This window comes from Leptosomus discolor, chromosome 2 (assembly GCF_034619465.1).
Source record: "Leptosomus discolor isolate bLepDis1 chromosome 2, bLepDis1.hap2, whole genome shotgun sequence".
NCBI classification, from domain to species: domain Eukaryota; kingdom Metazoa; phylum Chordata; class Aves; order Leptosomiformes; family Leptosomidae; genus Leptosomus; species Leptosomus discolor.
Genome location: NC_141392.1, coordinates 77,619,657 through 77,635,101, shown reverse-complemented (window position 1 = coordinate 77,635,101; position 15,445 = coordinate 77,619,657). Strand labels below are relative to the sequence as shown.

Here is a 15,445-nt window from a genome sequence, read left to right as displayed (position 1 = left end):
CCTAAAATCAAGTGAGCCATAGCCCAGCTAATAGTCCACAATATAACGTTCACAGCACGTAAGTATCAGGCAATAAAGATTCTCCTTACAGTGCCAGAAATAATATTTCCAGCAAAATATTATATATAAAGATGAAGTAATTATATGGCATGGCAACAAAAAGAGCTATATAGTTTACAGCTGAGCTGAATATCTGTAAGAATCTATTTCAAAAAAATATTTTCCAAAGCTGGAGACATATATGAACAATAAAGAATTAAGTGTATTTCTTCACTTCATATCACTATGGGATATACTTTGCCTTTGATATGTATGTCTAATATACACACCATATATAATTCCATTGTAACTAAGATAGCAGACAAAAATGTACTAATGGAAAACAATGTCCTTTTGTTCTTATTCAGGAGAAAGCAGTTTGTAAAACAGTATTTGTAATACTTAAAACCATCACATAAGCCCTTTAAGATAACAATTTTACAAGCTGCCTGTTCTCTTAGCCTTACACAATGGAGAAATCAAAATCAGAAATTAGACTCACATTTAAGAGTGTTTTGGAAAAGCACTATAAATAAAGGCATGCAAAGGCAAAGCCCCCAGTGACTTCAGTGGAGGGTAAGAACTGGCCACTACGGCACAAAATTAAACAATGCATCAACATTCTCCTAGCGTGTATCAGCTTGCTCATATTTACACCATGCTACAGACTTGAAGTGTCATTGAAAATCCATTTAAATTAGCAACTCCATAGCTATCACTTTTGCAGACAGTAATGAACCTTAAGTGAACCTGTGTGGGCGTTTTCAAAACTGCTTCATTTTTGGAGCACCTTTGTAACTCTGAACTAGACATTATAACGGCTATTGACTTGCTCAAACTTAGATTATTAGGCTAGATTTTCAGCTGGTTGAACTGGCATAGTTCCAATGATGTCCATTTATACCAAATGTCTCATTATTAATTCAAGGTCTTATTTGCTCCTTAATGAATACTTCCACTAGTCACCTTCCCAATGGCAGCTTTAAACCCCCAAATGTTCTCCATGGTCAGAATCATCATAATCAAGAACTTAGTTATCAAAAAATAATGCTTTTTCTCTCCTTTTATGAGGCATACTTAAGGTAAACTTTTTTAATCATTTACAAAACAAACTAAAATACCTCTTGTGCCATAATTAATGAACTAGAATTATGCTTTCATATAGCATCATTTGCATATAAATATAAAAATCTTACAACCCTAAGGGGACATTAAGGACAAAACAAAACAAGAATGGAATTAAACAGCTAAAGGGACCACACAGCCCTTCATAACAAGTCTCTTTTATACCCTTGTCTTTTTTTCTTACTTATTGTTATTTCTGTCTTACCCATTTATACACATTTTCCTTCTCTGTTATTTTGAGATACTACATATATTTTAACACCTTTATTTGTTCAGTCGTTTCAATTTTACAATGCTATCTCTGCACTTTTAAAACAACCCAGGACACAAACATGTCACTAAGTTTGTGCATCTTCATCTAAAACATCACAGTTGTCAGAAACACAATTAACTGAAAGCACGACAGTCTGTTCCTTCAACCAAGCAACACTCACAATTTTCCAAAAGGATTTCAAAGAGTCAAATTTTATAATTTTTCAATCAGATCTCACTCACTAATTCAGTAGAACAGTTAACTGTCAAACATACAAAGCAGAACAACCACTACTTCCGATTATTGTTGTTACTACTATTAAGTAATTTAGTTTAAATACTTAAAAAAATATTTAGGAACTTGACAAAGCTGCATTATCACAGTGAGAGCATGAGGAACCTTAATGGTAAGCTCAGTAATTCTGCTGTGACGCGTGGGAGGTAAAAACTTTATTCTACATTGCTGTTCCATGGGAAAATATCCTTCAAAGGACTACATCAAAACTGATGTGCTCAGTAAATCCAATTGGTATTCCATAAGACTGGCAATCTGACTCTGAAATTTCTAGTAAGTAGGTGTACCCGAGTAACACTTGAGTAACTCAATATGAAAATACTCTATTAAAAGATCATTTCTAGCACCTTTATTTTTTTTATTCCAAGTACCTCTTAACAAAAACTTTCAAATAACTATCTTGATCCAAATGTTTTTAATTTGGCTGTGACAAAAAGCAAGCGGATATTGTAAGAGCTATACAAAGAGTAGGAAATTGTTTTCACCATGGAAAGCCCACAATAATCCTGAGGAACAAAGTTTTGTGATTAGGTAAGTACTAATTTTCCTTAACAGCTGAGCAGGCCACTTAAGATGCTTTCATACCACCATGAAGTTGCCCATCAAATGTACCTTGGTGTATCTTGCTAAAGAAAGTTACCACGTACCTGGAATAAATTCCACTGACCATGTTGTGCTGGAAAGAGAGTTCTGCCGTGCTGGGTCCAGCAGCTTTGGAAATAAGCAATATGACCAAACCACGCATCTGTAAATTATTTCGGCTATCGTACACAAAACCCCTGCAAAAACAAAAGAAAAAAAAAGAAAAAGCATGTTTTCACAATCCATTTTCACTGGTCATACCAAAGTGGAAAGACAGACTCAAATCTCAGGCTGCCATCATTTCATCAAGTCTTTAATATTCACATTTGCATGGAAATAAGCTGCAATTATTAGTCACGATCTTTTGTCATCCATTACCTGACACTTACAATGACATACTACTATTGCAGAGAAAAGCAAGTACTCGGGATTAAATCTTGTTTCTTTCCAAGGAGCAGCACATGTTCTGCATTCCATGTCATGCCATGAAAGGAGTATTTCAGAATAATTCAATTTGATCTACTGTAACAGGAACATAAGAGCTTTCAGTTTGTTGTCTGAAGTACAAAAAAGCTGAAAGAAGCCTCATACTTCAGGAGAAGAAAGGGAAAGAAGGAAATGTACAACGAAAAATCTATAACCTGCTGAAAGAAAACGGTTTAGATCAGAGTGGTTATGACCAGACTGCACAATACATACAACATGCCTAAGTATATTAGGAATAGACTTTGCAGAAACTGATGAAAGGTTTAAAATATAAGTTAAGAGATACATGAAGTACAGATGGGCCATTTTAAACAAAAGAACTGTTTCAAATGCTGCACCTTTAAATTTGGGGTCAGAAGGGCACTGCCCACAAAAATATATCTGTTGAAAGCAATTCTAAATGACCAATTAATTTCTAATTCAGAAATTAACTTGTTTTAAAAGCAAGCTTAGCTTTCCTTTTTGACTGCAACCTCTCCAGTCGTATTTTTCCTGTCCTTGTCAAGCTGCTTTCTACTTCCTATGTTCATCAATAAGGCTAAATAGCTAGAAGAAAGGATAATACACTACAGATGCTATTAAATTTGTAAACTAATTTCCAATAAATAAAAGCCCATCTCTGATATCATCTAAATATTTGTTAAATAAATCATAAGAAGAACTACATCAGATTACTACACACTTCAACTAATTTTATTCCAGAGTATAATTTTAGCCCTAATCACTGGAGGAAATCAAAACAGAACAGTCTTTAAAACATCTGAATGAAAAATCTAAGATGTTGATCTTGGAAATACGTTTGAATAAAGAAAACAGTGGATGCAACCCTAAGTTTCATATGTATTTTTTTCATTACATTTACACCACTTCACAACGCAAGAATATCTTCAGTATACTATTTCATTTACACAGACATATAAACATTTTAGAAATCATAATTTAAATGCACCCTTCTGTGTGAAAATGCCTGTGCTACCACAAAAAAAAAAAAATCTTGACTTCTTTTCTCAAGTCTTTACAACCTTTCCTAGCAATGGGGAAACGGCCCAAACTACTTGTCTCAAACAGCTCTAGGAGAAGAATGAGAGGGTCCACCCAGGTAGCTGGTACTAGACAGTTACTGGGCTTAATCTTCACATCTGCGCTGATTCCAGGCTAATACTTCCCCCTCCAGAGAAGCCCTGAGCTCATACTAAGTGCAGCTGCAGCCCACAAACACAAGAGGAGGCCAGTATGGCTAGTATGGCTTTCTACCACAACCCACAACGTTTTTAGCTCTGGTGGGGTCTAATGAGCCAAATGAGGCCACGGCCTTTTGTTCTGTGCCTTTCTAATATGCCCACATCCCACTTGCTCTGCCTGCAGACTAACAGGCTGGCCCATCCAGGCTGTGTTAGGGGTGGGGTGTACTGAGCCTGGCAGCACTATACCCCATGCTCTCAGCAACACGGGCACCTGTGGCATTAGAGAAGGTATCAACTTCTGCTAAATTTCCAAAAGAGTGTGCATGGCCTCAGACAGCAACAAAGTTTGGTTCAACTAAGCTGAGGTTTCAAGAACCAAGTGGATACCAAACATTTGCAGTCAAAACTGAAATTCAGCCAAAAGCAAGCACTAGCCATCAATCTTAATCTGCAAAAATACAGTGTCAGTTTCTCTTTAACAGAGCAGTAAAATGCAAATAACAATTAACATATTACCTTACTATCTTAAAATAAACCAATTGAAATGTTTCTCAAAATTAGGAGAACGTGGGTAATCAAAATTTTGGTGGAAGACATTCAGCACAGGTTTTAGCACGTGAGATTCAAACATAACTTCCTGAGGAGAAACCATGCCATAGAGCCACCAGCTCTCACTTCTTCCATCCTCAAAAAGTCTTCAAAACCCACAACAAACAAATAAAAAAACACCCCAACAACACAACCCTGAGTAAAACAGCACTAAAAAAACCCAAAGAAAACAACACAACAGTAAAGGGAAGATAGTATATAACTTCCCAGACCAGAAATTATTTCTTTTTTATCAGTTCCCCAGTACTTCCCAACCACTCAAACCCAGGAAAGCTTGTGCAGCTCAGATCTCTTCCCAAGAGCACACACTGTGGTCCTGCAATGTGCACCTTTATTTTGTTTACCAGGTACATGTAGTGAGGGATTTTAAGGAGGAGCGGACAGCTGCTTGCCCTCAGCATTTGGTGAATTTATAACTTACATACCTTTACTCTCACCAAGCACACAAATAAGTAATTATTTTCTTACCGTGTTCCAATATACAGTCAGCAGAATGCAGCCAAGACAGTTAAACACTCAAAACTCTACAGGTTTCCAAAGTCAGAACCACAATGAACATTAAACTACCCAGGAAAAAACAAAACAAAACCAAACCAACACAACCAAAAACCCAACAAAATCAAAACAAACAGAAAATACATATCATGAATAATACATAAGAGTGTACACATCCTGTATACCAAATTCATAATTGTTTGTGGTGGTGTAAGTACTTCTCTGGCTTGAACTTCAGTTGACCACATTACTCAGAACCACAAGTCACATAGATGATGCAACTAAATACAAATATATTTCCTCAACACTATTTACAACTCCTTCTTTAAAGAAAATCTTTTTTGAAGAAAAGTGGGTTTAGGAAAAAATTGCTTTTTTCCATAGATGTACACTGTGCTTTACTAAATGCAGGATCCCATGAGAAATGAGCAAAACCTTTTTTTTAGGAAAAAAAAAAAACACCAAAAAATATAGCAAATTATGGTGATACTTTCAACAAATGGAACACTTTGGTTTTTTCATGCTCAGTGCTCTACAGCTTTCCAAGGGACAGGCTATTACAGAAGGAGAGAAGAAAGTTGTTTATCACAGGACTATAAAGCACAGGCCAAATAAGCCACTGCCTAAACAGACACCACCAGAAGTGAAGTAGTACAGTACTTTTACCTGGTTTGGACTACATGAGGAACAGAAGAATAAGAGCTGTTCAGGGGGCTTGCAACACCACTAGCAAGAAATGCCCTGCATTCTCAGCAGAAAATTGGGGGGGAGGGGAGAGAAAGAGTGCAGCTGTGGGTGGAGGGGAAGAACAGGACATAAAAATCAAATAGTGTAATAATAAGGGGCAACATGCCTGTCATTCTTACACCTATCATATAGCCTATAAGTTACATATGGTTTGGAAGTAATTTTAGACAGGATTTTCTATGAATTGCCAAAGCAGTAGTCAAAGTCTAATCCCATTCAAAACACCACTGAAGTTGTTGCTGACATGCAACATATCCACACTAAAGCAAACCGCATTAAACTTGAAACAAATGAAGCCTACGGTGATCATCCTTTAGACACTAGAAACCACTGCAGCTACTTGACATGGCTTCAGGGGTCACATTCACATTCTGAATTAAGCTCCCAAGAGATATTCTGCCCGAGTAACAGCTACACAAAAGTCTTCCAGATGGTGCAATTAGTCTTGATGGGTATGTGGCAGGAGACAGGTGCCTCTAGGGGAAAAAAGTGAACTAAAAGCAACCCAAGTGAAATTGTGCACACAAAAACCAGATGCATCAAGCTGAGACTCTCGGAAAACCTCTGCTGAACACCACACGTACAGGCACAGGGTACCCAAAAAAGAAACATTAGCACAATTTTGCTTGCTCGAAGTTACAGGCTGGGTATCTTGCAAATTACATACTTCATCCGCAGGGGACGACATACCAAATACTGTAGGAAAGACAAACACTTCTACAATTCAGTTTTGCAAAACATTAAGAATCTGGGATGGGAAGGGGGGGGGACACCACTCCCAAAAGATCAAAAAGCATTTAACTCTAGATATTATCTGTGTGACAAAATAACCCATTCGAAAAATGGCAGATTCGGTGTTTTAAACAGAACGCTGTTCACACAAAATTCACCTTACAGCTCAGGGGAGAAGCGCCCAGCTCCGACACATGCGCAGGATGGCACTGTACAGGCACAGGAGACTCACACCACCCACTCAAGCAATGACACTGGCTAATAGCTAACGTGCTGCAAATTACACCACCTACTACCTGTGTCCGTCTGCTGCAGAGAATAAATCAAGCAAACATGAGCATTTCACTTAATGCTTTGTGTATTTCTCCACGTGTGCAGCCATTTCAGTAGACTCTGCAGTTAAAATATTAGCCTCCAATAACTGTCAGGTTTAACTCCATCAGTAAGATACACTTTCATTAAAAAAAAGAGACTATTTATTGCAAGCAGGTTTTGAGCAATCTTGTTTAAATACTGCAGAGATTTAAAATTATCATCTGCATGGGATAAAACCAGCTAATGTTCTTACCACTTTTTCCATTAAATTAAACAATGGAGAGAAAATACGGTAAATACAACAGTTATTGTAAGGAAGAGATGGACATGGGGGAAATTCGATGGTATCAAATGGGGGGGGTAGGAATCACAGGCACCTATGAAGTCAGCTGACTCTGCAAGTGGGTATAGCAGAAGAGAGCATACTTACAGGTAGTAGTACTAGTTCAAATTTAACTAAGACTACAAAATAAATTTCCTATCAAAACAGACATGATAAGGTATTTGGGAAGGGTCAAAAAGGGGCTGTTAAAGTTTTAGTCAAATGTTCTTAGTATTTCCCAAATGTTCTGCTCATGACACCAAAGCAGACAAAAGGATCTGCTGACCTTCAGGCAGATATCCCAGCAGGCCAGTGGCAGCCCCTCCACCATGGTGCTCTAGCCGCCGGCCTGCTGGCAGGGGTTAAGTGAACAGCTCAGTCCTCCTCTCACCTCCGCTGGCAATTTTGCCCTTCCTTTCCACGCATTTTATTGAAGGTGTCCCACTGATAAGATTAATCATTCTGTTTCAGGTCATACATGAGCTCTGCTTAGCTACAAGGGGAAGGAAAACAGGGAGAGAATGCAGGGTGGTGATCAGCCATTCCTCCAACCTTCACACTGCAGATGTCAAACAAAAGGAGGAAAAAAAAATATCACCTGTTCAGAGCTCTAATAAAAAGCAGCTGGGAAAGTCTGTAACACAACCAAAATCAATTATGTTGATGAATAAGATTTATAAGCCTAGGATAATGTCATTGAGAGCACAGGCTAGTTTTAGGCTGAAATACAAACTGCTCTGAGAAAGAAACCCCTCTATTCAAACTGACAATCCCAGATGTGACAACATAAACACAGTTTTAAATCTGTAACGTCTCGGGAAAGTTAACACCTATTTTGCTCAATACAGAAGGGTTATCAGGATGCACTCATGGTTACAGGTGCAGGTACACTTGAAACCCCCCCCCCACTTTTTCAAAATTAATTATAATTGACAATTCTATATCTAGTGCTAGAGGTAAGGCATGGGGCTATTTGGCAAGAATGTCGGCTTCCTTATTAGAAATGCAAGAGTTCTACCAGCCTCAGGGCTTTTATCCAATTTGCTTTATTAATGACTTGTCAGAAGTAAATAAGAGAAAACTCTCTGACATACTCATTTTTTTCAAATGGATGTTAAACTGCTGTATTATAGATGCGCTTATCTGAATCTTGGGTTCACCTTAAGACCATATGATTACACTCAAACATGCATACATTTAAATACTCTGAGCATTCAATTTTATGTATTTGATGTAAGCTGACAGCAGTCTATAGCAACTTACTTTCACCTGCTACTGAAGTTTCAAGTATACTTTAAATACCCTTTTGCACAAAATACTTTCAAACACATTAAAAACCTTGGTCCATTCCAATATCCACGGCCAGATCTGTAGAGGGGGATCAGCCTTGTCATGATGTGTTTTGAGCACGGTTTAGCGGTGGGGAGAAGACAAACTTAGTTCACATGTGGAGAACAGAATTTAAAAATGGGATTCAAATTAAATATCCAGCTGATAGGGGATGATAGAAGGAGGGATGCTCTGAACCCACAAACCATCTTGATTCAAAAGCCCGCCGGAGGCTGCAAATGAGAACAGGCGAGTTTCAGAAACTTAATCCTGGGCGTGGACAACTAAACATCTCTGCGTATGGAAAATAAGTTTTGGGATTAGCGGAATTTCTTTACCTGAAAAACAGGGTTGTGATGGGAATGGGGCTCATTACTGTCACATAACTGCTTAGTAAATTAAAGGGTTTATCCAGTAAAAGCAGACCTGTGTAATGGGTCGGGTCAGGCCAGGCTTAGGGGAATTGGTCCTCCTGTCCCACTTTGCAGGAAGGTGCTCTTATGGCAGGTTACAAGGGAGGTGTCTCTAACGGCACTCCTGCTCTCCCTGCCTCTGAGCAAATGAGGGGTCTCAATCCATTAGCTTTGTGAAGCCAATCACAAAGAAACACAAGATTTCACAACCAAGAACCAAAAAGGACTCTGGCGTGAAGAAGACAGAGGCCTGTCTGCACTGGCTCTTCAACAAAAGCCAAAAAAAATAATAAAAAAGGCAATTTAGAAGTAGTGTGGCCTTCACTTATGGTACAAAGCAACTTTTGAATAACCCCAGCCACCACACGGTATGATGCCTGGACAGTTAAGACTAAGCCAAGATGGTAACTTAATCATGTGCAAGAGAATGGTTGTGAGAAAGTACTTGCCTGAAAGTCACAGGTCCACCACTGCATCTCTATAGGCACAGTCGCTGAATAACTTATACAGATAATGTTGTATCTGTGCTTTCATTTGGCTAATCTTAGTCTAAAGAATATTTCATGAATCACAACCAAAGCCTTCAGTGAGAAACAGGCCTCAGAATGCTCAGTTCCACCAAAGCCACAGCATTTTTCAGGATGCAAAGAACTTTATAGATTTGGGTAACTCGTCTTGCATTTATGAAGTCTCAGGCACCTAGTCAGCTGGAGAGAGTGACTGAAGATCACTCAACATACACTTAAAATACAGCTTGTATGAAAATTTAGGTATTCAAGTGCCCCAGAAATCCACATAAGGTGTGTCTTAAAAACATTAAATATATTCTTCACAAACTGAATAGAAACATAACAAAGATCATCTCAGTTGCTTTATTTTGAAAGAAGGTTGCAGGAGCGTACCTTCTAGACCAGGAAGTTCCTGGAGGAACTTCCTAAGGTCTTTTTCAACCTGAGTGACTCCACAAGAGTAGAAAATAGCTGCTCAGTTTTCACAGGATTTTGCTTACAAGGTGAAATATTTCTTAACTAAAGGTGAAAAATTCCACGCAAAGTTTCATCACTCCATTGCTTATTAAATATGATCTTCGCAGGGCCTGTGAGTGTAGAAAACTATGCTTAGCACAGGAGGAGGTGCACAGAACCTGGGGTCAATTGCATCATTCCCAGAACTAATTTATCACAAGGGAAAGTCTGAAGAAATCCTTCTGGAAGGATTTGTAGGAGAAGTCAGAGCACCCTTCAAGATCAGAAGAAAGAGTGATCTCTTTCTGCAGTTGCTACATGTACCTATTTCTTCAAGCTTTGTTACATGTCCCAAATACCATACTACTTTCAGGAAGACAATTTGAACAACCTTTTTAAAAGAGCAATGATCACAAAAGATGGACCTTTCTAGGAAACTATAAAAGTCAAAGGTTAAAGTTGTGGAGATTCAAATGGACAAGATCCCACAAAAATCAAATCTTATCATAAAGGTGAAGTTTAAGAAACCAGAGGTTTTTGGGCAGGTGCAAAGCAAATACTGATATTTGGCCTTGGTTACTTGCAGTTCATTATACTTAAGCGTTTACAGCTCCTAGAAACCAATACAGCCTTCGAATTCTTGAAAGAAAAACACAAAGTTTTCCCTGGAGCCTGTAGAACCTCATTTAGACACATGTATCAGTGTACCATCTACTGCTACCAGGTTTACCTAGTTTCCCAAAGGCAGAGGTTATTTGAATCATTGCCATGAAGATCAGCTACGTACTGGCATATTATTTTACAGGGGTTTTGATGTACTTACTTCCTTTAGGATACATTATGGTCCAGGATCCATGGGAAGAGTTGCAGTTAAAAAACAAACAAACAAAAGCATACTAAACTCCCACTTTTCTGCAAAACTTATAACCCACTGAGGACAAAGAGGAAAAAGTTTTGCTTGGTAAGAAGGAAGTTTTTTCATTTGAATGAAGACAAGCAGCAACAGTTTGAAACTAAAGTTTCAAAAGACCTGGTTTTAGGTCACATGGTCATTTAAGATCTGAAAACAGCCTACTATGGACACGGAAAAAAACCACCATAAAAATAAAGGGCAGCTATAATCAGACATTTATCTCAAAGACACTGATTATCCAGAAATTTTTTTTTTTTTTTTTTTTTTTTTTTTTTTAAATAATTCTACCCTCTACCCATTAGATCTTACAAGTGGCAGGGGCAGGGCAAAAAGGACTACCTTAAGGATGACACTAAAATACCACACAGAAAACAAACCACCAAAATGTATTTTTAAACCAACTGCCAGTCTCTGCTGTTTTCCCTGGTCAGTGTTTGACTTGCTCTTGAAATGTGATGTGGATAGTGGAATGTGATGTGGATAGCAAGCAAGCCAATACCAAAAAATGCAGTTAGTGTCTGAGTGCAATTAGTTTGACCAACAGTAACTTGCAGGTCTGGCACCCTTGTTTTGATAACCACAAATACTTAGACAGAAGCCTAATTTTTGTGTGTCTGATTTCTCCATCAATATTTACTTTATTTAAACTTTGTGGGAGGTCTAGCACCCCACTGTTGACCAATATGAACAGATCTACTCAAGCACAAGACTACCTTTTTGAAAACAGGCGCTTTCAGACACAGGCATATTCTGCTAAGAGAAAGCAATACAAATATTTTGGAAGAGTTCTGTGAATGAGAGAAATATGATTAGCTTCACGATGCTAATGGATTCAGACACCTCTGGAGTCCAGTGTCACTTCAGCAATACTGTAATAGTAAAGTCTGTTGTAAAAATGTATTTTGCATTAAATAAACTGTACTAGGGAAATGTAACAATGAAACAGGTCAACTCCTGGCCATTATCTCACACTGAAAGCACTCACAGCATGTTTTACAAATGCATGAAACATAAAGAGGCAAAAATGTTAGGATACGTATTGTCATTACAGAATTATCTAAATTATCTATTCTGTACTAACAATATTTCTAAATAACAACTTAACTGATCTTCAGCATTATTCAGATAAATTCATCACAAATATTTATTCCTTAAAAACACTGAAGTATCTTCACTAGTAGTGAAAAAGAGGTTCCAAGTTCTGTGCTTCAGTGGATTATTCACACTTAAGTAAGTAGCTTAAGCCAAATACACACCAAGAGTCCTGTAAACACAAATCTTCTTTTTAAATAAAAAGAAACACAAATTGTTTCAAGTGGTTGAAAACAACCAGTGCCATTAGTCCAAATGCAGCACCTCTACATGTGTCACTACCTATTAGAATTAAGCGGTCATATGCAGCAGAAGCCTTTTGTAAACTGGTGGGGGAAGAAAACACCTTAAAATACAGTGGAGAAATAGGACAGAATGCAAGGCAGCAATATGTACCTACAGTCACAAATGAGAAATAATATAAATACTCCCAGATACTATGACAAATGTATACACTTCTAACTACTATACACTGAGGACCTCTCAACGGTTTCTTTCAAATGGAAAAAAAAAAATTAAAAATCAGTCAGTGGTGAACACAGACAAACTTAGACCTAACTCTTGCCAGTATTATCTTCATTTGATGTTTTTCTCTGCATTACTGATTCTAGCGAGGCTCTTTTCAGTGAGACCTAGGCAGCTGACTCTGATAATTAAGATTAATTTGGGTTTTTACTCAGGTAAGAAGTATTTTTAATTTGACCTCCACCCAAATTCCATAGTTCTCACTCTGCTGTGTCAATGTCACGACCAGCCTTGTTCATCTGAACAAGAAAACCTCCTTTTACACAGATGAACATAAAACCCAACAAATATCTGCCCCCTTTTCCTGGATCATTGTTAAGCATCAAATAAGCTCATTAAGTCACCACTGGCATGCTTTAAATTTATGAAGTTATGAAAGAAGATACAGCACAAAAACACCAAAAGCATTTTACAGCGAAGCAACTGCTGGGGCGGGGGGGAACAAAATCACTGGAAAACTTTAGAGATTTTCTATTCTTTTTCCTTCAGAAAAGACAAGGCTTTAGAAGGCTTGAGATTTTAAGCAAACACTTGTGGTTTTGGAAACGCTGATTACCATGGCAACCAGTAAGGTCTTCTTTATATAGCATTATAAACAGATGGTAAAGACCGGTCATGTTTGCTTCTTTGCCAACATATCAATAGAACTGCTGTACTACTCTATCTCATGTATTAGAGTTATTAAGTAACTCGGGTATTTGAGCAACAAAATCTACAAATCAGACTTGCTTAACAAGTACCTTTTTTTCCCATAAACGCATGAAGATTCTCAACAGTAAAGTCACTGTAGTCTACATAGTCATATTTCTCTGGCAAAGCTTTTTACAAATGTTTTCTCAGCACTTGCCATGCAGGGTACATTACTACCACAAATATGAATCTGACAGGGATTAAAATAAATAATTTGAACAGGAAATAGAAATGTGACTATATTTACACCCACTGGTATTAAAGTGTAATTTAGAATTATGGTTTTGTTGTATTACATTCAGAATTATTCAGAGGAGATGTACCAAACTAAACTCACCTTCATTATGTCATAATAAGCAGAGGTTATTCTTGCAGGTGATTTGTAAAATTAAAACCCCCACCTCTCTGTATTTTAATCTTCCAACTGTAGCTATAGCACACCATGTAGATAAAGTCTTCTTGTTTCATAGATGGCTGGATGTAGCAAGAGAATTTGATTTGGTCCAGCATTTGATTTGGTACCTCTCTGGAAAAGTCTGAAGCACTAACTGCTAGCAGTGCAAGCTAATAGAGATTTTTGCTATTGCACCCAGGTTATTCCTCCCATGTTTTAGCTGTTTAATATGTTTCATGCCATAAATCAGAGGAGAAAAAAAAAAAAAGTAGAGGAAAGGTAGAAGCAGAACTCCAATCAGGTTTTCTGACTGCATGTCAGGAGCCCAAGTTACACATTTTTAGATCAAAGTATCACCTGTATTCTAACCAGATTACAAATTATTTTATTATCAAACTCTTAAAAATATCAGTAATTCTGATCCAACTCCTGCTGAATTCAGACGATTTCAATCACTGACTGCACATAACGTTCCCACAAAATAGTTAACAAAAATAAACAATAGAGAATTTGTGAAATCTGGCTTTTTTTTTCACTAAGCAGTAGCATCTCAAGGACAAATGTAATATCTAAAAAGTTACCTTTTCTATACCCCAAATATAAATTTCCAGGTCCATTCGTATCCGATCTGCTACCAATCTCACAGCAGTTTTCACTAATAAGCTGGAGATTCAAAAAAATCCCCACACAACGCAAAGCTCTCAAAACCCATTCAACTTCATAAACCAACCAATAACACATTTTGGAGAACTGCAAAGTACTAAAGATGTGAATATGTTTGGCAAAGATCAAGAGGATAATAAGCATTCAATATGCACAGAGAAGCCAGAAATGTGCTATGGTATGGATGAGAAGTCTTCCTGCACATCAAATGGGACTGCATTAAGGAACAAGTTCGACAGAAAATCACACACAATTTTTGTGTTGCTAGTTTTATATTTGCCTGTTTGATACCGGGCAAATGATGCACAAGTACAATTTAATGGTGGGGTCCGTTCTGCCAAAATCCCAACAGTGCTTAAACTGTAGATACCTAACAGCACTTAACATAAAATTCCTAGTTTGGTTCAGTTGCACAAGCCTATTCAGAAGTACACATTCAGACGACAAGTCTCTGTTGTTGTCTATGCCTTCAAGGATCAAGCCACTGCCCACTGCTGTGATCAGCATTCCAGCAATCCCAGTATACTTCCATGATTTTAGGATACTGTCGTTCACCTGTTGACTACACCAAAACCCACCACTTCCATGCTCCAGGTGACTTATCTCCACCATAGCATAAATCCAGTGTTAATCTTTATGTTTGATACATAAACTTGACCAGTATCAGGCAGAGGAAGTTGAGGTTAGGGAACATTTAAACAGATCAGATGTGCATAAGTCAATGGATGCACCCACAAGTGCTGGAGAAACTACCTGACATTACTGACAGGTCACTTTAAAAAGTCATGGTGAGCAGGGGAGGTTCCCAAGAACAGGAGGAAAGCAAGTATCACTCCTACCCTCAAGAAGGGTGAGGAAGAAGCTGAGAAACTACAAAGATAGCTGGAAGTACACGGGTAGGGGTAAAACCTTTAACTAGCATTCCAAATAACTGAGACTTCAATTTAACAAAGCCCTTTTAAAAGGGGTGGCAAACCAAAACAAGCACTGTGTGAAAAGCGTGAACTTCAGTTCGGTAAGTATACAGAACACCACCAAATTTGGAATGGGGTAGGAAGTGAAAGCCAAAACCATGTTTTGTATCATTCAAAAGGATTCTAGGCTACACACGTAAGGTAAGACAACCCAGCCCTCACATAAAATAAACCCGACTGCTTTATTTCTGTAAGACATAATACAAAAAGATGGCCACAATTTCAAAACAGTACACCAACACAACTAAAGAAGAGATGGAGCTGCTGTACTAAAGCTATGTAGTTATTCAGGAAAAGCAGTGGT

General features: G+C 37.9%; 1 protein-coding gene across 3 annotated transcripts in view; it reads right to left on the bottom strand.

Moving 5' to 3' along the window:
* Positions 1-15,445, bottom strand: part of PDSS2 (decaprenyl diphosphate synthase subunit 2) — a 123,924-nt gene that overhangs the window by 73,521 nt on the left and 34,958 nt on the right. For all 3 annotated transcript variants that reach the window (XM_086461321.1, XM_086461322.1, XM_086461323.1), the window contains exon 2: positions 2,359-2,490. In XM_086461321.1, coding sequence (XP_086317447.1) covers positions 2,359-2,490 — 132 coding nt within the window. The remainder of the gene's footprint in view (positions 1-2,358; positions 2,491-15,445) is intronic.